Source organism: Eschrichtius robustus, chromosome 7 (genome assembly GCF_028021215.1).
Source record: "Eschrichtius robustus isolate mEscRob2 chromosome 7, mEscRob2.pri, whole genome shotgun sequence".
Lineage (NCBI taxonomy): Eukaryota > Metazoa > Chordata > Mammalia > Artiodactyla > Eschrichtiidae > Eschrichtius > Eschrichtius robustus.
In genome coordinates this window covers 13,937,645-13,954,316 of record NC_090830.1, presented here as the reverse complement: position 1 = coordinate 13,954,316, position 16,672 = coordinate 13,937,645, and the positions used below count along the sequence as shown (strand labels likewise).

The 16,672-nt window shown below is 40.7% G+C and overlaps 1 protein-coding gene across 5 annotated transcripts in view; it reads right to left on the bottom strand.

Moving 5' to 3' along the window:
• The window catches only part of TTC13 (tetratricopeptide repeat domain 13), a 69,003-nt gene that overhangs the window by 18,935 nt on the left and 33,396 nt on the right, over window positions 1-16,672 (bottom strand). For 3 of the 5 annotated variants that reach the window (XM_068547626.1, XM_068547627.1, XM_068547630.1), the window contains exons 6-12: window positions 15,162-15,254; window positions 12,328-12,444; window positions 11,261-11,371; window positions 5,734-5,816; window positions 4,094-4,235; window positions 3,622-3,796; window positions 1,456-1,612 (exon numbers count right to left, since the gene is read on the bottom strand). In XM_068547626.1, the coding sequence (XP_068403727.1) occupies window positions 1,456-1,612; window positions 3,622-3,796; window positions 4,094-4,235; window positions 5,734-5,816; window positions 11,261-11,371; window positions 12,328-12,444; window positions 15,162-15,254 (878 nt within the window). The remainder of the gene's footprint in view (window positions 1-1,455; window positions 1,613-3,621; window positions 3,797-4,093; window positions 4,236-5,733; window positions 5,817-11,260; window positions 11,372-12,327; window positions 12,445-15,161; window positions 15,255-16,672) is intronic. The other 2 variants (XM_068547628.1, XM_068547629.1) reach the window with 1 other exon arrangement.

Here is a 16,672-nt window from a genome sequence, read left to right as displayed (position 1 = left end):
TCTGGAGTTTCAATTAGACACATGTTAGCCCTTCTTACATTTTACGTACCTTCTCTCTTTCAAGTTTTCTAACTCCTTGACTCTCTGTGTCCTATCTTCCAATTCTGCAATTTTCTCTCAGCTGTATCTAATCTGCTTTTTAGCCTGTATACTGAATTCTTCATTTCAATGGTTATATTTTCTATTCCTAGAGCTTCCAATTATTTTTTTGGTCTGCGGCATGTGGGTCTGTGGCATCTGTCTGGTCATTTTTTATAATCTCATGTTTCTTGCTCATGTTTGTGATCTCTTCATAATTTCTTTAAGCAGTTCATTTGGAGTTATTGTAGAGTCTGTTTTCAACAATTCCAATATCTAAAGTCCTTAAGTGTCAAAGTCTATTGTTTGTTGTTTTTGTTGATTCTCACAAATGGTTTTGGTCATCTTGGTTTTCATTCTCACACTAATGATCTTAATCTGTGGGAATACTTGGGGTGCAAATTGGCACTAATTCCTCCGCAGGAAGGATTTGCGTCTGCTTCTGCTGAGATCCTGGGAATGCCTCCAATATGGGATCACTTTAGCCCTTTGAAGGTCAACAAACCCACCCTGCCATGCCTCAAGGCACTCCATTGGATAGGATACCTTCTTCCTTTAAAATGTGTTTACCATCCATCACTGTAGTTTGAATACCTTCTCTTTTCTTTCTTTTTAGGCATGGGGGCGGGGTGCTGATCTTTACAGATTTTTCCTAATTTTTAAGACACTGCTAGACTGCCAGGAATTAATTTCTATTCTAAATCTAATTGTTCTGTAATGGGATAGCCTTTTAGCATATCCATTTTGCCATATTGCAGCAGTATTGGCCAGTGCTGTAATTTCAAACTTTTAATATGTTAAGAAATTTGTTTTAAAGTAACACGGTAAAGGAATAATGAATATCAAACGCTACCAAGAAGTATAAGTACATTTGAAGTTTGAAGGCACCCCACATTAGCAGGGAATGTCGGGCTAAAAGGAAAGATGATGTCCAAAGGTAAGCTAAAAGAAATATTTTCGGACATATCCAATTCAAAAATAAATTCATCAGAAACATGAATAGAAAGCCATTTATTGACCAAGAGATATTATGATGAACTTACAGCTCAGTGTTGAAAGAGGAAAAAAAAATCTTCATTTAAAGCACTCACTTTGAGAGTAGCACTGACATATATACACCATCAAATGTAAAATGGATAGCTAGTGGGAAGTAGCTGCATAGCACAGGGAGATCAGCTCGATGCTTTGTGACGACCTAGGGGGGTGGGATAGGGAGGGTGGGAGGGAGACGCAAGAGGGAGGGGATATGGGGATATATGTATACGTATAGCTGATTCACTTTGTTGTACAGCGGAAACTAACACCACATTGTAAAGCAATTCTACTCAGATGAAGATGTAAAACATTAAAAAATAAATAAATAAATAAAGCACTCACTTTATGTGGGGTTGCAGCCCTGGCTGCTCTTCATAGTCTTCTATGAGGAAAGGCAGATTCTTAGCCCAGTGGTCTTTAAAGCTTCCGGGCAGGTCCGCGTCAATGTTATATTCCGTAAGGGGAGTATCAAGGTGTGCATGAAGATATCGAGAATACTCTGCAGATGGGAAATGGGATCTGACACACCCGCATATGCCAAAGAGACGGTTTTTATAGCTAACTGTAATTTTTTATAGCCAGTCTGTACAAATACTTCATAACAAACCGTTATTTAATTACAAGGATTCTGGGACTTCCCTGGTGGTGCAGTGGTTAAGAATCCGCCTGCCAATGCAGGGGACACAGGTTCCATCCCTGGTCTGGGAAGATCCCACATGCCGCGGAGCAACTAAGCCCGCGCGCCACAACTACTGAGCCCGCGCTCTAGAGCCGGCGAGCCACAACTACTGAGCCCACGCACCACAACTACTGAAGCCCACGCGCCTAGAGTCCGTGCTCCGCAACAAGAGAAGCCACGGCAATGAGAAGCCCGCATACCGCAATGAAGAGTGGCCCCGGCTCGCCGCAACTAGAGAAAGCCCGTGTGCAGCAGCGAGGACCCAACGCAGCCAAAAATAAATAAATAAATAAATTTATTTTAAAAAATTACAAGAATTCTAAATGGAGACTCCAAATTTTAGCAAGTCACTATTATACGGTAACGGAGGTGGCCTGCCACTGACTTGAGTTACCAGGGTCAAATACAAGCCAGTCAATCGGGGTCCACTTCGGCTACATTTTAACCACCTTTCCATAAGCAACACCAAAGATCTCACTATTCAGTTCCAGAGTGTGGGAATGCAAGTTCAGTGTGAGACACAGCCTGCTTCCTTGTCAACTAATAGATCTACTGGCTACGTATGCGATTTCATCAACTGACTGACCAACTGCTGCTTATCTCTAGGGACGCAGTGTAGAAAAAACCAGGATATGGAGTGCCCCCATCTTCAGTCTATAGCTCACAAGTCCAAGTTCTCCTAAACCAGGAAAAAAGAGGGAATTACAATTTAGAGTAAAGAGCTGGGCTGTTGAAAAGGTAGTCCCTAGCCAGCTGGCTACTGACAACTTAAGGGGTGGCTAATGTGGCTGAGCCACTGAACTCTAGATTTTAGTTAATTTGAATTAATTTAAACTTAAAACTGATATTTTATTCAATTATTAGAAAACTGCCGTATGTTTGGAACAACTTACATATACCAGTCTACTTTTACAACTTTAAACTTTATGAAATCTAAGTTCGGATCAAGTATTTCCAATGAAAATTTAGCATCCAAATTGAGGTGAACTGTAGGTGTAAAATATATGCCGTATTCAAAGACTAGTACGAAAAAATGTAAAATATCCAATAAATAGTGTTTTCATATTAATTATATATTGAACTAATATTGTGGATGTACCGAGTTAAATAAGATAAAATATATTATTAAAATGAATTCCACCTGTTCGTTTTTACTTGTTTAATGTGGCTACTAGAAATTTAAAATTACACACATGGCTTGTAAATGTTTTCACTTGGACAGTGCTAATACAGAGGGCTAATGATAAAGGAAAGAGAAGGAATAAAAGTAAAGATGTGGGCTTTACATGAAAAACAAAAATGTCTTTATGTATGGCAGAAAAAGGGTAAGACTGACTAATAAAAGGATAACCCAAAGATCTGCTTTCTTCTTCGTCTCAATTTAAATTCTCCAAACTATGTGGGAATTCTGATATGAAGGAATGACAGATCAAAGATACCAAGTTTTTATTTAACAGTGAAAACCTCATAAAATGTTCCTTTCCTGTCATTCCTATATCTCTGGGTGAGGTGTGACAAGTCATGGATACCCAGATGATTGTCACATTTAGGTCAAAATATGTTTTTTTGGCATAGGTAAAATTTTTTAACTTTAGAAAGAAAAAATGTGAGGAAGAGGCAAAAAAAAAAAAAAAAGCACTGGACTGGCCTTTAGAAGACATGGGCTCATCCCTTTAGTCCAGACACCACCACTAACCAAGGGACAGCTAAGGACAAGTCACCCAGCTGCTCTGAGACTCAACTGCCTAACACGGAACATCAGAGACACAAGCAGTATGACTCCTACTCCAAGCACTCAGGGTCAGTGATTCTGCAGCTGTTTGACTTACCTCGGAGATACTTCACTTTAAGGTACTCTGGGCTGGCCTTCTGGCCTGGGAGAGGGTCATTTAGCATAACTTTAGTTTGTGCTTTTATCCCTTCATAAAACTGTCCCATTGCTACGTGGCTGAGTCCTTTCATGTACTGGCACACCTCGTTATATGGTTCCAGCTGCAGACACCGCTGAGGCATCGAAGGAGAAAACGCTGTATTAGCATCAATACAGTTTAAGGAAACTTGAAAGTGCTTTCTTCTTTAATCTGGAATTAGGAAAGTTTTCGCTCCAGGTTAAATCAGACCAAATACATCCTCAGTAAATCAGTCTACAGGACCAGGCCACGGTTTTCTCCTCTTTCTTTCTGTTGAAGGATAAGCACTATTCTTGCCCGCCCTCCCCGCCGACCCCATTCATTTCACTGAACTTTGTTGAAGAATGACGCAGAACTGCAGTTACGGTGCTTCTCACTTACGGATGCTCACCTTGAAGTTCTTAAGGGCTTCCTGCAAGCTGCCGTGGTGGTAAAGCATCATTCCCCGAAGCTGGAGGGTCTGCACGTGATTTTGGTTCAGCAACAGAGCCTTTTGAAAGCTCTCAGTGGCTGCTTCAAAATTGCCCAGCTCTCTAGGTGTTTAACAGTAGTAATGAACATAGTATAGGCATTTCAGTAAACATACAGAATAAGTTATCCTCAGAATTCTGGTTCAGTCTACAAATACGATACTTTAATGTGGGTGTTTGCTTTTTTATTTTACCACTTTATAGCTACTTAGCCTTTGACGCATCATATCCTACTTACTTTTTCTAAATCTTACCAGATTATAGGATCACCATAGAGCTCTTGAAATTCTTTGGGGGAAAATTAATTTATTGATTTCCAAAGACAAATGCTTATTCAAATCCCTTTCCCCAACTCATGATCAGCTCCAACCCCCTAAGAAAACTTTGTGTAAATTTTAGTTATCTGGATAGAAACATATGTTTCTCCTTTGGCAAAAAGTAAGTAGGTTATAATCATACAGAGGTATATCATTGCGAATCAAATTCATAGGCTTACAATTTAATTTTTTCTGTCACTGAAGGTACTTCACTTAAAATCCAGTAAATCTTTATCTACTTTAAAATTCTGAAATAAGAAGTATATTTCAGAATTGTGATCATTTCAGAGTGGAAATGGTTATTACTGACCAGCCTTGCCCTCTTTTATATATCAAAATTTTTATAAATAATTGAAGAACCTTCAAAATATCTCATATGTCAACTTTCTATAAATAATGAAGATTTTAAAAATATATATATATAACACCCACTTACATTTATACAGCACTTTACTATTTACTAGGTGCTTTCAAATCTGTTTTCAAGTTATATACCCAACAATTTTGTGAGACAGGAACGATAAATATCATCCCTTAAACCTAGAACAAATCCAAACACACTTTCTCCAAGTTAGTATAAGAGAGCTTTTCCAACTATGGCATCAGATAAATAAGCTCTTAAATGTAATCCTTCCTGAATTAAGGCACCTAACAGGGTTTTATAGGGGATTTCTATTACTGTCTCTCTCTTTCCTAACTTTTATAGTACCTTTATACAAGTCAGAATGTTAAAACTTTTTTAAGCCAAAAGTCAGAATAGCTTTGCTGGTCAGGGCAACGCATGTTGTCAGGAAGCCAGGGTCCAGGAACAACTGCTCATTCCCGATAGAGATGCATCATAACTGTAACATTTCCATCCCGCAATTCTAGGAATCTTCAAACAGATCCTAGTGATGTGGGTATTACCCTTAGTTACTGCCCAAAAAGGCAGCAGCGTCTGTAACTCAGCAGCTTATAATGCCACTATTCAAAGCAACAACCCTTGAAGGACTAACGTTTTCTAGACCAATATATACAGACCGAGGTTGTTTTAAGACACAGTAACAGGCATCATGATATCCTCTTACCCGTGGTTCTTTCTATGTTCCACAGAAGATCTCAATAAGTATGTGAATGCCTATGTGATTTAGAATGACCATCTCTTTTGGTTAAGAAATGCATTTTTTTAAAAAAAAATCACTATTATGTGAGGCTATCCCACTCTACGCCCTCCCTCCTACCCCAACTATTAGTACTTTACTTACCTATAGGCCTGCCCCAGACTTTTATATGCATCAATAAAATCAACTTTCTGCTTCAAAGCTTCTTTGAAGGATTCAATAGCTTCCTGTAAAAAGTATATAGAAAATTATTTCATTTGCTTAACTGTTAAAATTGAGTTTCTCTCAAATCACTAAAGGACATACATATATATATATATATATATATATATATATATATATATATATATAAAATACATGGTCTCTGAGTACTTTTTTTTTAATAGGAGGACTTAAAAAAAAGAGAGAGGTAGAAAGTACAATAAACTATGAGAGTCTGGAGGATTTAATTTCAATAGTAAACAAATGCATTACTATGAACAACAACAGAGCCTTAAGTTTCTCCTTCCAAAATGGGAAAACAGCTTCTCACTATCTTTTTCATTAGGACTTTGAGTACTGATAACACTCGCATTTTAATATCATTTCCTTAATTAATAAAAACCCTGTGGAACAAAAGTAAGCCTAATAGCTGTGTGAAATGATGCAAAATGATCACAGCTAGCAGCATTTGAAAGTGAACCAACAGAAGAGACAAAAAAAGCAAGCCCAATGTGAAATTATTTATAGAACAAGAAGAAAGGCTCCCAGGATAGCTACCTGAAGGATTCCCATGATCTACGAGGAAAAAAGAAACCGTAAAATTCAGGAGAAACCTTCAAGTTGGGGGCAGGTGGGCATGACTCCTGCCAGCACAGCTCAAGGCAGCACTAAGGGCCCAGAGCTGCACACACTATACTTTCGGGGGAGCCCTCGGAACCACAGTGCACTTGGCTGCGGGGGGACTCTCTGGGGAAATTGGTGATAAAATGAAAATTGGTGATGAAATGTTTCAGAATAAACATCCTAGGCTTACACTGGGATTGGACGTACTTTTCATTATGACTTTATTTATTGTGATAAAAAAAAATTACGAAGACACTTCACACATTTCCCAAGGAAAAGACATATCTTACTTAACGGCTATAAAGGTTCACAATCTCTAAGAGCTTTAATTGAGAAAGACTTGACTTTAAGACTTCTGGAATAGATCATTTCAACCTGATTAGAGAATTCAGAGCAGAAAACCACGAAAGATATCAAATGCCTTGCCCATGGTAGGCACTCAATAAATATTTAATGCCCCGGTAAGGCACACAAAATAGTTTTGCAAAAGCTATGCAATCTTGATTCTTTTCAGAAAGTCATTCATCCCCTGCTTCTTGATTTTCTCAGAGGGGGCCAGCAGGGCAAGAGAGGCTGGCTTTGAAACTCTTCAAAGGCAATACTGAGGACAAAATCGCCTCATGAAGGAATGCCACTGAATAGCTACTGTTTGGGTGAAAGATGAGAATGGATAAATTTTAACAGCAAAGAAATGTAAAAGACCACTCTTCATTGGGCTTCCTGCCGTGACGTAGTCTTGATCTTTTAGGATTTGTACAACTGTACTTTTAATTCAACAAACATGTATTGAGCGCCTACTATGTGCCAGGGATAGCAGGAGGTAAGGGGACACGAAGATGGGTGAGTCATTACCTCTGTACTCTGAGAACTCACAGTGTCATTAGAAAGCCAAGTAGGTAACCAGGTTATTAGAATACAAACTAAGAACTACAGCACAGATATGAGGAAGAGGCTCTGGGAATAAAGAGAAAGAAACCATCAACTGAGCCTGGGAGACCAGAAGAGGCTGTACAGAGGCGCTGACAACTGAGCTGGGTCTTAGAGAACGAAGAGTTTGGTAAAGCAAGAGGGCATCTTGGACGGGGCAGGGGGCACCGCACAGCGGCACAGAGCGCTCACCGACGCTGGGAAAGCCGGAGGGGCAGGAGCGCAGGGGGCATGGGGTCGGGGGGAGTGGGGAAGAGGGAAAGCCGGGGCCAGAAGGAAGGAAGCAACGAGGACTGGGGGCTCTGAGGAGGTGTGGGACCCCACAAAATTTACTCTTTTGTAAACATGAAAACCGCTGGTAAAAAAGGAGAAGACACGCTGGAGAGGGGAGAGGATGGAGCCCAGATGGGAGGCGGCCGTGATGGAACAGGCAAGAGATAATGGAAGCTCAGATTGAGACAGTGCCTCTGAGGAGAGGGAAAGAAGGGTCAAATTCGGGAGAGAGTTTTAAAGGCAAACTAAGAGAGAATTTGGTGGCTGTCTGGGTACGAGGGAGGGATGAGGGAGAAGAGAGGGCAGGAAGAGTTTAGGCTGAGAGCCCGGGTGGAGGGAGGCGTTGAGGAACGTTAGGAAGTACGGGGGGGGGGGGGTCGTGAGTCCACTGGGGCGTGCGATGTCTGGGGTGTTCGTGGACGTCTAGTGGAGATGCCCAGGAGGTGGCCGCTGCCCACTGCACTTACTGCATGCTTGGACGCCACAGTTCTTCAAAGTCTGATTTCTCTTCAGCTTTTAAGAGTCTTTGGTTTCGGGGTTCCTGTCTAATCACTGCACAGCTCTCTACCTCATTCTGCCAAAGAGGGGACATAGCAGAATCAAGATTTTGAGCCATTGGGAACAAAGAAACTACGTTCGTTGAATCAATCTCTAAGCACATGAACTGGCTCTGAATTCGTTGGCATCGTGAATGCAATCACCACCACTTAAGTCACCACCTTCTTTACTAGCTAAAGGGCAGCCATCACCCTGGGGCTGTTCGGTATAACTGAACAGAACAATCGCAGGTAACTCTCAAAGTAAAGGCTTATAATATACAATTTTTGAAATATCCTTACAACATGGGTAGGATTCAGTAGAAAAGCTCTTGCTGTTCTACTCCCTAGGAAAATCCAAAATGTCTGATATATCTTCTGAATTGGACAATCGTGAAACTTGTCATGTAACATATCCTAATATGTTTCTAACGTATTATGTCATAAAGTAAATAAGCCATCACCCGCTTAATTTCTAAACTGCTGTTGACCTGGAGAGACCACCTTTAGCATACAGAGATAGCTCAAACTCATTGGTCCATTTAACGCTTCGCCTCTACAGTTAACGAGAGAAAGAGAGATACCTGAACTAAGTTCATTAATGTAATTAAGGCATTTCACCACTGACTCAGTTTTCCAATCTCTGTAACTGGGACACCCTCTGCTCCTTCTGTACTTCACGGGAATGCTTTTGGGATGAGTGAGACACTACGTAAACACTCTGACCTCCTCGGACGGCAGATCTATAAAATGCAAAGAAAAAGTTCCCATCTGTTACACACGTTGCTGCTGTGTCGGTAGGCGTGGTGAAAAGGAGGGGAGACCAAACCATTTGGTGAGACTGGTTCACTGAGGGGCTGCTAACACTCAGAGAATGAAAGCACTGTTTCTAGGTCTTCATCCGGGAGGTTTGGAATAAACCAAACTGAATTTTGGTCCATGTCCATTTTCTACTTAGTGTCTCTGTCATGGCTCTTTTCTGAAAAATTCTCATTTCGAAATAACACAAAGGTCCCTGCCCACGTTCCTAAACATGGCTTTATAGTTAAAAGTGAAATCAACTGTTTGCATTTGTTTACTTTAAAAATCATCTGTACCCTCTTAGTACTGATAATTGGCCTCTTTTTTTTCTATTTCAGATCTCTTTCTCCTTCATGCGATACTCAAGGGAGAGACTCTGAACACAGCATTGTGATTCTCAATTTTTTAACTGAAGGGGACTGAGAGAAGATGAGAAGACAGAGGGCAGAGACAAAATAAACTGGAAGACATCACCTGGCAGCTGCTCAAAGCACACGTTACATAACTCAAAGCCTGCACTGCCTGTCTGAATCCTCGAAGGGGGACGGAGAGGGTCCCTGTTAGGACCACCTCCACATACTTGCAAAACGGAGATGAGGTGTATGAAATAAGATTTGCAAAATTCCTTCTAGTTTGGTTTTTAATGGACGGGAGTTATTTTTTAGAGTCCACAAAACTTCGATTAAATCACATTCTCACATGTAAAATAATCTGTATCATAATCAATACCTGATTCAGGTTTACAGTTTATAAAGGACTTTTCACACATGTTGTTTTACGGAATCCTCACTGTCACTTGAAGAGGCAGAGAGTAGCATCTCCTCTGCCTGACAAATGTGGAAGGACGGGCTGAAAGAGTTCAAGCAGCGGGTTCAGCAGTGCAGTTAATAAGATTCAGAGCGAGGGCTCAGAGCAAGGCCTTCCAACTCCAACTCAGCTCTCTGCCCTTGATATGCATTTACCCCACGGATTCTTACTGAGCACCTACTATGTGACAGGCACTGCCTGTAACACGGAGGACTTACAACTTGTGGCCTTTTTAGAGGTAAACCCTCTCCCCACCCTCCCAGTGTGTGTGTTTATGTGTGTGTCAGAGCCTCAGAACTATTTTCAACAATAACACGCATGTTCTTTCTGCCACAGTACCCTTCTCTGCCCCACGCTTTTGAAGCTCTTCCCACCTTTCCAAGTTCAGGGTTAAGTGGGACCTACTCTGAATTCTCCACCTCCTGGTCAGAATGAGTGTCTTCACCTAGGCGGGAAGACCGTCTGTGACTCTCAGGCCGGCTGTCTTCAGTCGGGCAGTTTGGGGTGTCAGGCCTTGGGTGAGAGCCAGAGCTCCACTCTCAGCCGTGTTTCTGCCCCTCGCCCCGGCCGGAGAGAAGCTGCTGCAGGACAGAACGCAGAGTCCCGGGCAGGAGGAGGGGCAGGCACGCTGGCAGTGACGTCCCTGCCCCACTCAGCTGAGACAGAGCCTCTCCTTTGTCCCTCGTCTCCTTCTCCCGACAGCAGTCTTCAAGGGACAGTGCTGGGACCGCTCCTGCGGCCCCCAGAGGACCCGAGGCAGTCTGGCCGCCCATGACCTGAACGGGGCCAGTGACCCCTCATCAGTCCCCTGTCCCCATCCTCCTCGGCCACCGCTGCATCAGTAACCACTTCCTCGGTACAGACTGGGTCTCAACTCTGTATTTTCCCCCAGATCTAGACTTCACAGCTCCTCTGGGCCTACCAACTAAAGTCAGTACTCGAGACCTTTCAGGGCCCCTGCCCCACGCTCCAGCCCCTCACACTCAGCCTGACTATTTGCTCAAGGGCCTGACCATGGCACTGCTCCCCACGTCATCACTCACACCTTCCTCTCGTCCTCAGAGCCCTTCTCCTTCCCAACCCTGCTCTGCCTTCCAGGTCAGGACGAAGTCCGCTTGTTCTCTGGACCTTCCCTAACTCCCGAGTTCAAATGAATCTTTCTCACCTCTGCTTCCAAAGCACTTTGCTTTTACTGCTTTCTTTAGGGTATTCACCCTATGAGAAGTTATCTGTGGGGAAAGCCTTTGTAAACTGTATTCGTCCCAAGTGTAAAGCATTATTTCTCCCTTATAACCTTTCATCCTCTCCCCTTCTGCACCTTCCTCCAAGTACCTATCAGATAGTAGGCGCTCAATAAATATCTTGATGCAAACGACTTTCTAAAATAAACCAATGAGACACTTGAGACGTCATTTTAAAACCTGCCAGACTAAACCCCACTCAATTCACCGCAAAGGAGAAACAGGATCACTGTAGGTACACATATTGCACAGCACTTTCACCTTCAAAAGTCCTCTGTGAAAGAAAGTTAAACCTTTGTATAGCATAGCTATGGGCTGGTTTTTGTTCAGTTCTAAGGACTGCTGAAAGTCTTCGTGGGCTGTTGCATAGTCCTACAAAAGGGAGAATGAAAAAAAATAAATAAAGTAGTATTCGTGAGATATTTGGACATGTCCTACTTTCGACTGATAGAGGAAAAAAAATCCCAATTTAGTTTGTGCCCTTTCTGGCTTTAAAGGAAACATTTCATGACCACGAATATTAGAAGAATGCTTACACTGTTTGTGGAAAGAGTTGATTTCAACTGACAGGAGAAACTCACAAAGGTTTAATTTAAGCATACTGTCTCGACCACAAAAAAGAATATTATTTTAAATTCCATTAAAGTCATAATCTGTTACAGAAACTTTAAAAATTATTTTCTGAGACTAGCATTTTATTATACTGAATTCTAAAATAATTAGGACATAGATCAACCTTAAAATGTGTCATGTTGAGATTTTTTAAATCTACTTTCTTTTGCAATAGAAAATTGTTATTAAAATGACTGTAAGCCCACAAAAATAGCTATGGCAGTCATAAATACCACTCTGATGATAAAAGATAATCTTGCTAGATTGAGAAGCTACAGTCTGGGAAGCCGTATTAGTTCAGGTTATGGTTTTTGGGTTGTGATACCCAAAGAAATTCAAATTGTACCTCTAAGTTGAATGATCACACATTGACAACATGCATACCTGCTTCTCTATGCTGACATTTGCAAGAACATTTAAAGTATAATCTGTAAACCAAATTTCTCTTCTTCTGTTTCTCACGCTTTCTTGTTTCCCCCAGCCCAGAATTAGTTACTGCTGACAGTTCAAGCAAGAAAATGTGTTCCTGGTACTTAATATTTCTCCACTGGGTTCGACTTCAGCTAAAGAAAATGCTTTCATAACTGTCTTATATCACGAACTATTATTATACAGCCCCAAACCCAAATCTATCAAATAGCAGCTTTCTGAAGTAGAAGGAAAGGCGAAATCTTCATCATCATGAAAGGGCAAGTTTTAAGGCAAGAACAATTCACCTCTGATATGAAGTACAGGGTCCCGCGGTGTCTGTACAGCCGTGCTGAGGGCTGAAGTTGAATAGCTTTAGTGAGATCATTCACTGCTTCATTAATTCGTCCCAGAGGGGACAGAATCTATAAACCCAAAAATATAATTAGGGGAGAAAAGTCCCAATGATCGTCCCTACAACTGTCAATGTTTTTGACTTTTCAATTCCGCTTCACCACCCCACATTCACAGTGTGACTCTCTCAGCAGTCTAGAACGCTTGACGCCACGTACTATGCAGTGAGGTTCAAAGTCAACAGCTGAGGAGGGGCTGCCGATCTTGTTCAGCCAAGGGGATGGGGATGAACTATGACCATGGCAATTGCCTTGTCATTGTTTCATGTTCTAGGTCAAAACAGATGTTGCTTTTCTTGAAGTGTGACCGTTTGTTCCCCAACCTATCATATACCCTTCAAAACAAAATTTGGCATGTCAAATTAATCTGAAAGATAACTTCGAACCATTAAAATAGAGGAATTGTTAAACACAGATTGGAGTCCTCCATGGTGTCTAGCTATGCCGTCTGTAGTATTAAGTGCTGAATGGCAAGTTCTAGGATTCCAGGTGTTTTGTAAGCCCTCTTCTGCGAACGACTCTCAACTCATCAGTCATGATCTGCAAGGCCGTGAAGAAACATCTGCAGGCCTGTTCTGAATGCTCTTTTGATCCAGCAATCAGTTGTGTTCAGGCAAAAATGACAATACAGAAGACAGCTCAGAATGCAGAAGTTCACCCAAATGACATAAGAAAACCCAAAATGGGTATCAGTATTCATGCAATCAAGCTCAAGCAATTTATCCGGAACAAAGGTCCTTAAATTAGGGTTAATTTTGTTCTTATAATAGGTTATTTCCATCAAGGTTTACTAACTGGTTTCCTCCTCTGCAGGACCTTAAAACCAGCCAGGGAGAGAAGATTCAGGCAGGCACATCACCAGGGGCAAGAAAGCTCAGAGAGAGGAAAGAAATGGAAAATATGCCCTTAGAATTCAAGAAGCATAGTGGTCTAGGGTTATATTTTCAAAGGAAGAACATCCCAACCCAGCATATTAACCCCTAGAGACGTAAGTGAATTATCACACCCCAGCACAACAATCAATATGCATAATGATGACCCAAGTAACTAAAAAAGGTTAAATTATGTTCACTAAATATAGACTGTTTCAGAAAGTATAAAAGTGAAAGGTTTCTTATAAAATAATTCCTGACATATATAAATGGTATCCTGTAATTTAGCTGGAAGAATCACTATGTCATGACATTATTGCCTGATAATGCCAGAAAAGGGGGATATTACTGTATATTTTTAAGATCACTGGAAATCACTTTTCTGATTACTAACATCATTTGGGGTACACGATCAGCTTTTTATTAGATATACAAATTTTTTAAAGCTGCTAAATCAGTCTTCTTTCTAAGTGTGCTTGATTAAATTCATGCTTTATCATAACATTTTAGCACAGCATCAGCATAATGCCGGGGAAAAGCACAGCACCCGCTCCCTGGAGCAGAAAGTCACCAAGTGAGCCACCCAACGCTCACCCTAAAAACCAACAGGACTCTTGTGCAGCAGCGAACAGATTACGGTCACTTAACCCTTAGGGTTACAATCCAAAAGTGACATGAGAAAACGAATTCTTTCATTAATTGAGAAGGAATTTCCTTCAGAAAGCCAAATCCCCAGTAAAACAAAAAACTCATTTTAAGAAACTGAACTGTAACTTAAGACACTATAATTTTGAGAACAGAAACATCACAAATGCAGTTTTAAAAATACTAAAACACATAGTGTGCCCTTTGCTTTCTAAGTTTTCTCCCTCCAAGACAGGAGGAAAAAGTCATTTGTCCCTTTAGTCCAACTATGAAATTCCACCAGATCAGATAATTAAAAGTTACGTCTTATTCAGACTGAAAACATTAACATAAATTCTAAAGCATTTCATATGGTTAAATGTGCAGTAAAATAAATACAACATGAAACCTGGAGAGTTTACTATTGTTTTATGAAAATGGTAAAATGGATCCATTTCATTTGAAAACATTAAAAGGGGTGCCTTTGCACACATTCCTTTCTCTGGCCTGAACGCCCTTCTCTACCTTGCTCCCCAGGACACGGTTTCTGACCAGCTCCAGCATCACCTCTTCAGTGAGGCCTCTGCAAACACCGTCCACGCCTCTCCCCTCGCCAATCTGTCCCAGGGCTCCAGCAGACCATGCTTCTCTGCTCCTGACCAAGCAGCCCCTCTCTCGGTGTCCACTGTCACACACGTTACCTGGAACTGTCACCACGTGTTGCCTCTCTGTCTCCACCGTGAGCCCCAAGTTCCGGTTTTGGTCACCCTTACCTGATCTACGTGTCTATGTAGATAGGTATATCTCATAAAAATTATATACAAGTGCGCGCACGCGCGCACACACACACACACACACACACACACACACACACACACGCTTCCAAAGGCTATAAATCTTATTTGACCATACTGTCATATTGTTTTGCTAAAGTATGTCATGTATACAGTAAACACGGTGACATATTTTTCAACAAACATTGACAGTGGTAGTACACATCATAACTGTACACCTTAATAGTCAATGTTACTGTCTTATGTTAAATCAGGAGTATCACTCGGCCCATAGTTTTCTAGTAACTTCAACTGTGTTTAAAGGTGTTATGTATGTATGGAGGAAAACACAATAGGTATACGGGAGTTTTAAAATTTCTAAGTAATAAAATAATAGGAAAAAAAATCTGAGATTCGACTAATCCAATAACAACAGAGGGAAAAAGAAAACCGCACTCACTTCTGCTCGCTGCTCAAATACCTCTGGACGATCTGGTTCCAAGGTAATTACTCGGCTCAGTTCGAACAGAGCAAGCTCAGCATTCTTAATGTCCTTGAAAAGGCATTAGCTTAGTATGAGACACACTGTTCCTCAAAACCAGCTTGAATAGATTTTCTGAAAAAACTAATAATTTAGCAATGACATAACTACTTATTCAGAAATAAATATGAACGTAGCTTCTAAATAAGAGATCGGCCAAGTTAAATAAGCTCTATTACAATTATTTAACTCACTCAAGTCTACCTACCCATCAACAGCACATGGGACCTGGTTACCTATCCCAAGTTCCACGGAGGGCAAGACATTTTCTCAATTTAACCGATTTAAACACCGCATCAACAAATTTCAAGGGATGAGCATAGGGACACCAGTGTACAAAATGATGCTGACCAGTGGCAATGTGGGAACAGAGAGGACCCGTGTCAGTGTCCATCAAAACCCCTAGGCCTACACACCTACACCTGGAGAAGTCTAGGCAAACCTGTTCTCTTTAAAATTTACACATTACTTTATATCAAAAATATATGAGCATGTTACTTTTACATTAAAAGTGCACTAAAGATACAAGCAAATTTCACATCAAGATATAAAATTAAAAGAGATGAGAATGAGGAAGAAGCAGTTTATCGCTGACCTTTACTAGGGCAACTTCAGTCATTTACTGATGCCCTGAACCTAACTAGGGCTATTTATTGATGCTCTGAATGTAACATTGTTTCCTTCCTAAATGTCTTCATTCCCAAATCTGAGTTCCTGCTCAGTCTTCCTTCTCAAGTCTCAGAAGTACACAAATATTACACAAGATTTCTCCAGTAGGCCGGCAGGCAATTAGGACAGTTTTTTTTAATTGGCAAAGATACAAAAGTGACGTTTCTCCCTCAAGACATAATTTCATTTGAATATTTTTAATAGAAAATAATAGAAAAAGTTTATGTAGAATGTTCAAGACTGAAAATTTGGACGTCTGATCTTAGACCACTTCATTATTTACGATATACTCTCAGGAAAAGTCTTCATTTTTATACCGTAGTGCCTTTGTTTGACCAAAATATATTGGGTTGACCAAAAAGTTCATCCGGGTTTTTCCATAACATCATGAGACATACTGTTATTCAAAACCAGCTTCAATAGATTTTCTGAAAAAACTAGTAATTTAGTAATGACATAACTACTTATTTAGAAATAAATATGAACATCTTATGGAAAAACCCGGAGGAACTTTCTGGCCATCCAATACTTATTATAACCTTCCTCCTGCATTCCTCAGAGAAATAAGGGGAATAAGTCTCCAAAGACATATCTATCTGGGAAAGTGTAATGTATGGTAACAAATTAAAAATAAATTTTACCAAAAAAACTTGTTCTTTTATTCAACCTTTAAAAATTGTGGAAGGAACTCAGATTCTAAGTCCTACCACACTATTGATGCCCCGTCTCTCTTTTACAGCAATGAGTGTTTCTCGGGAATT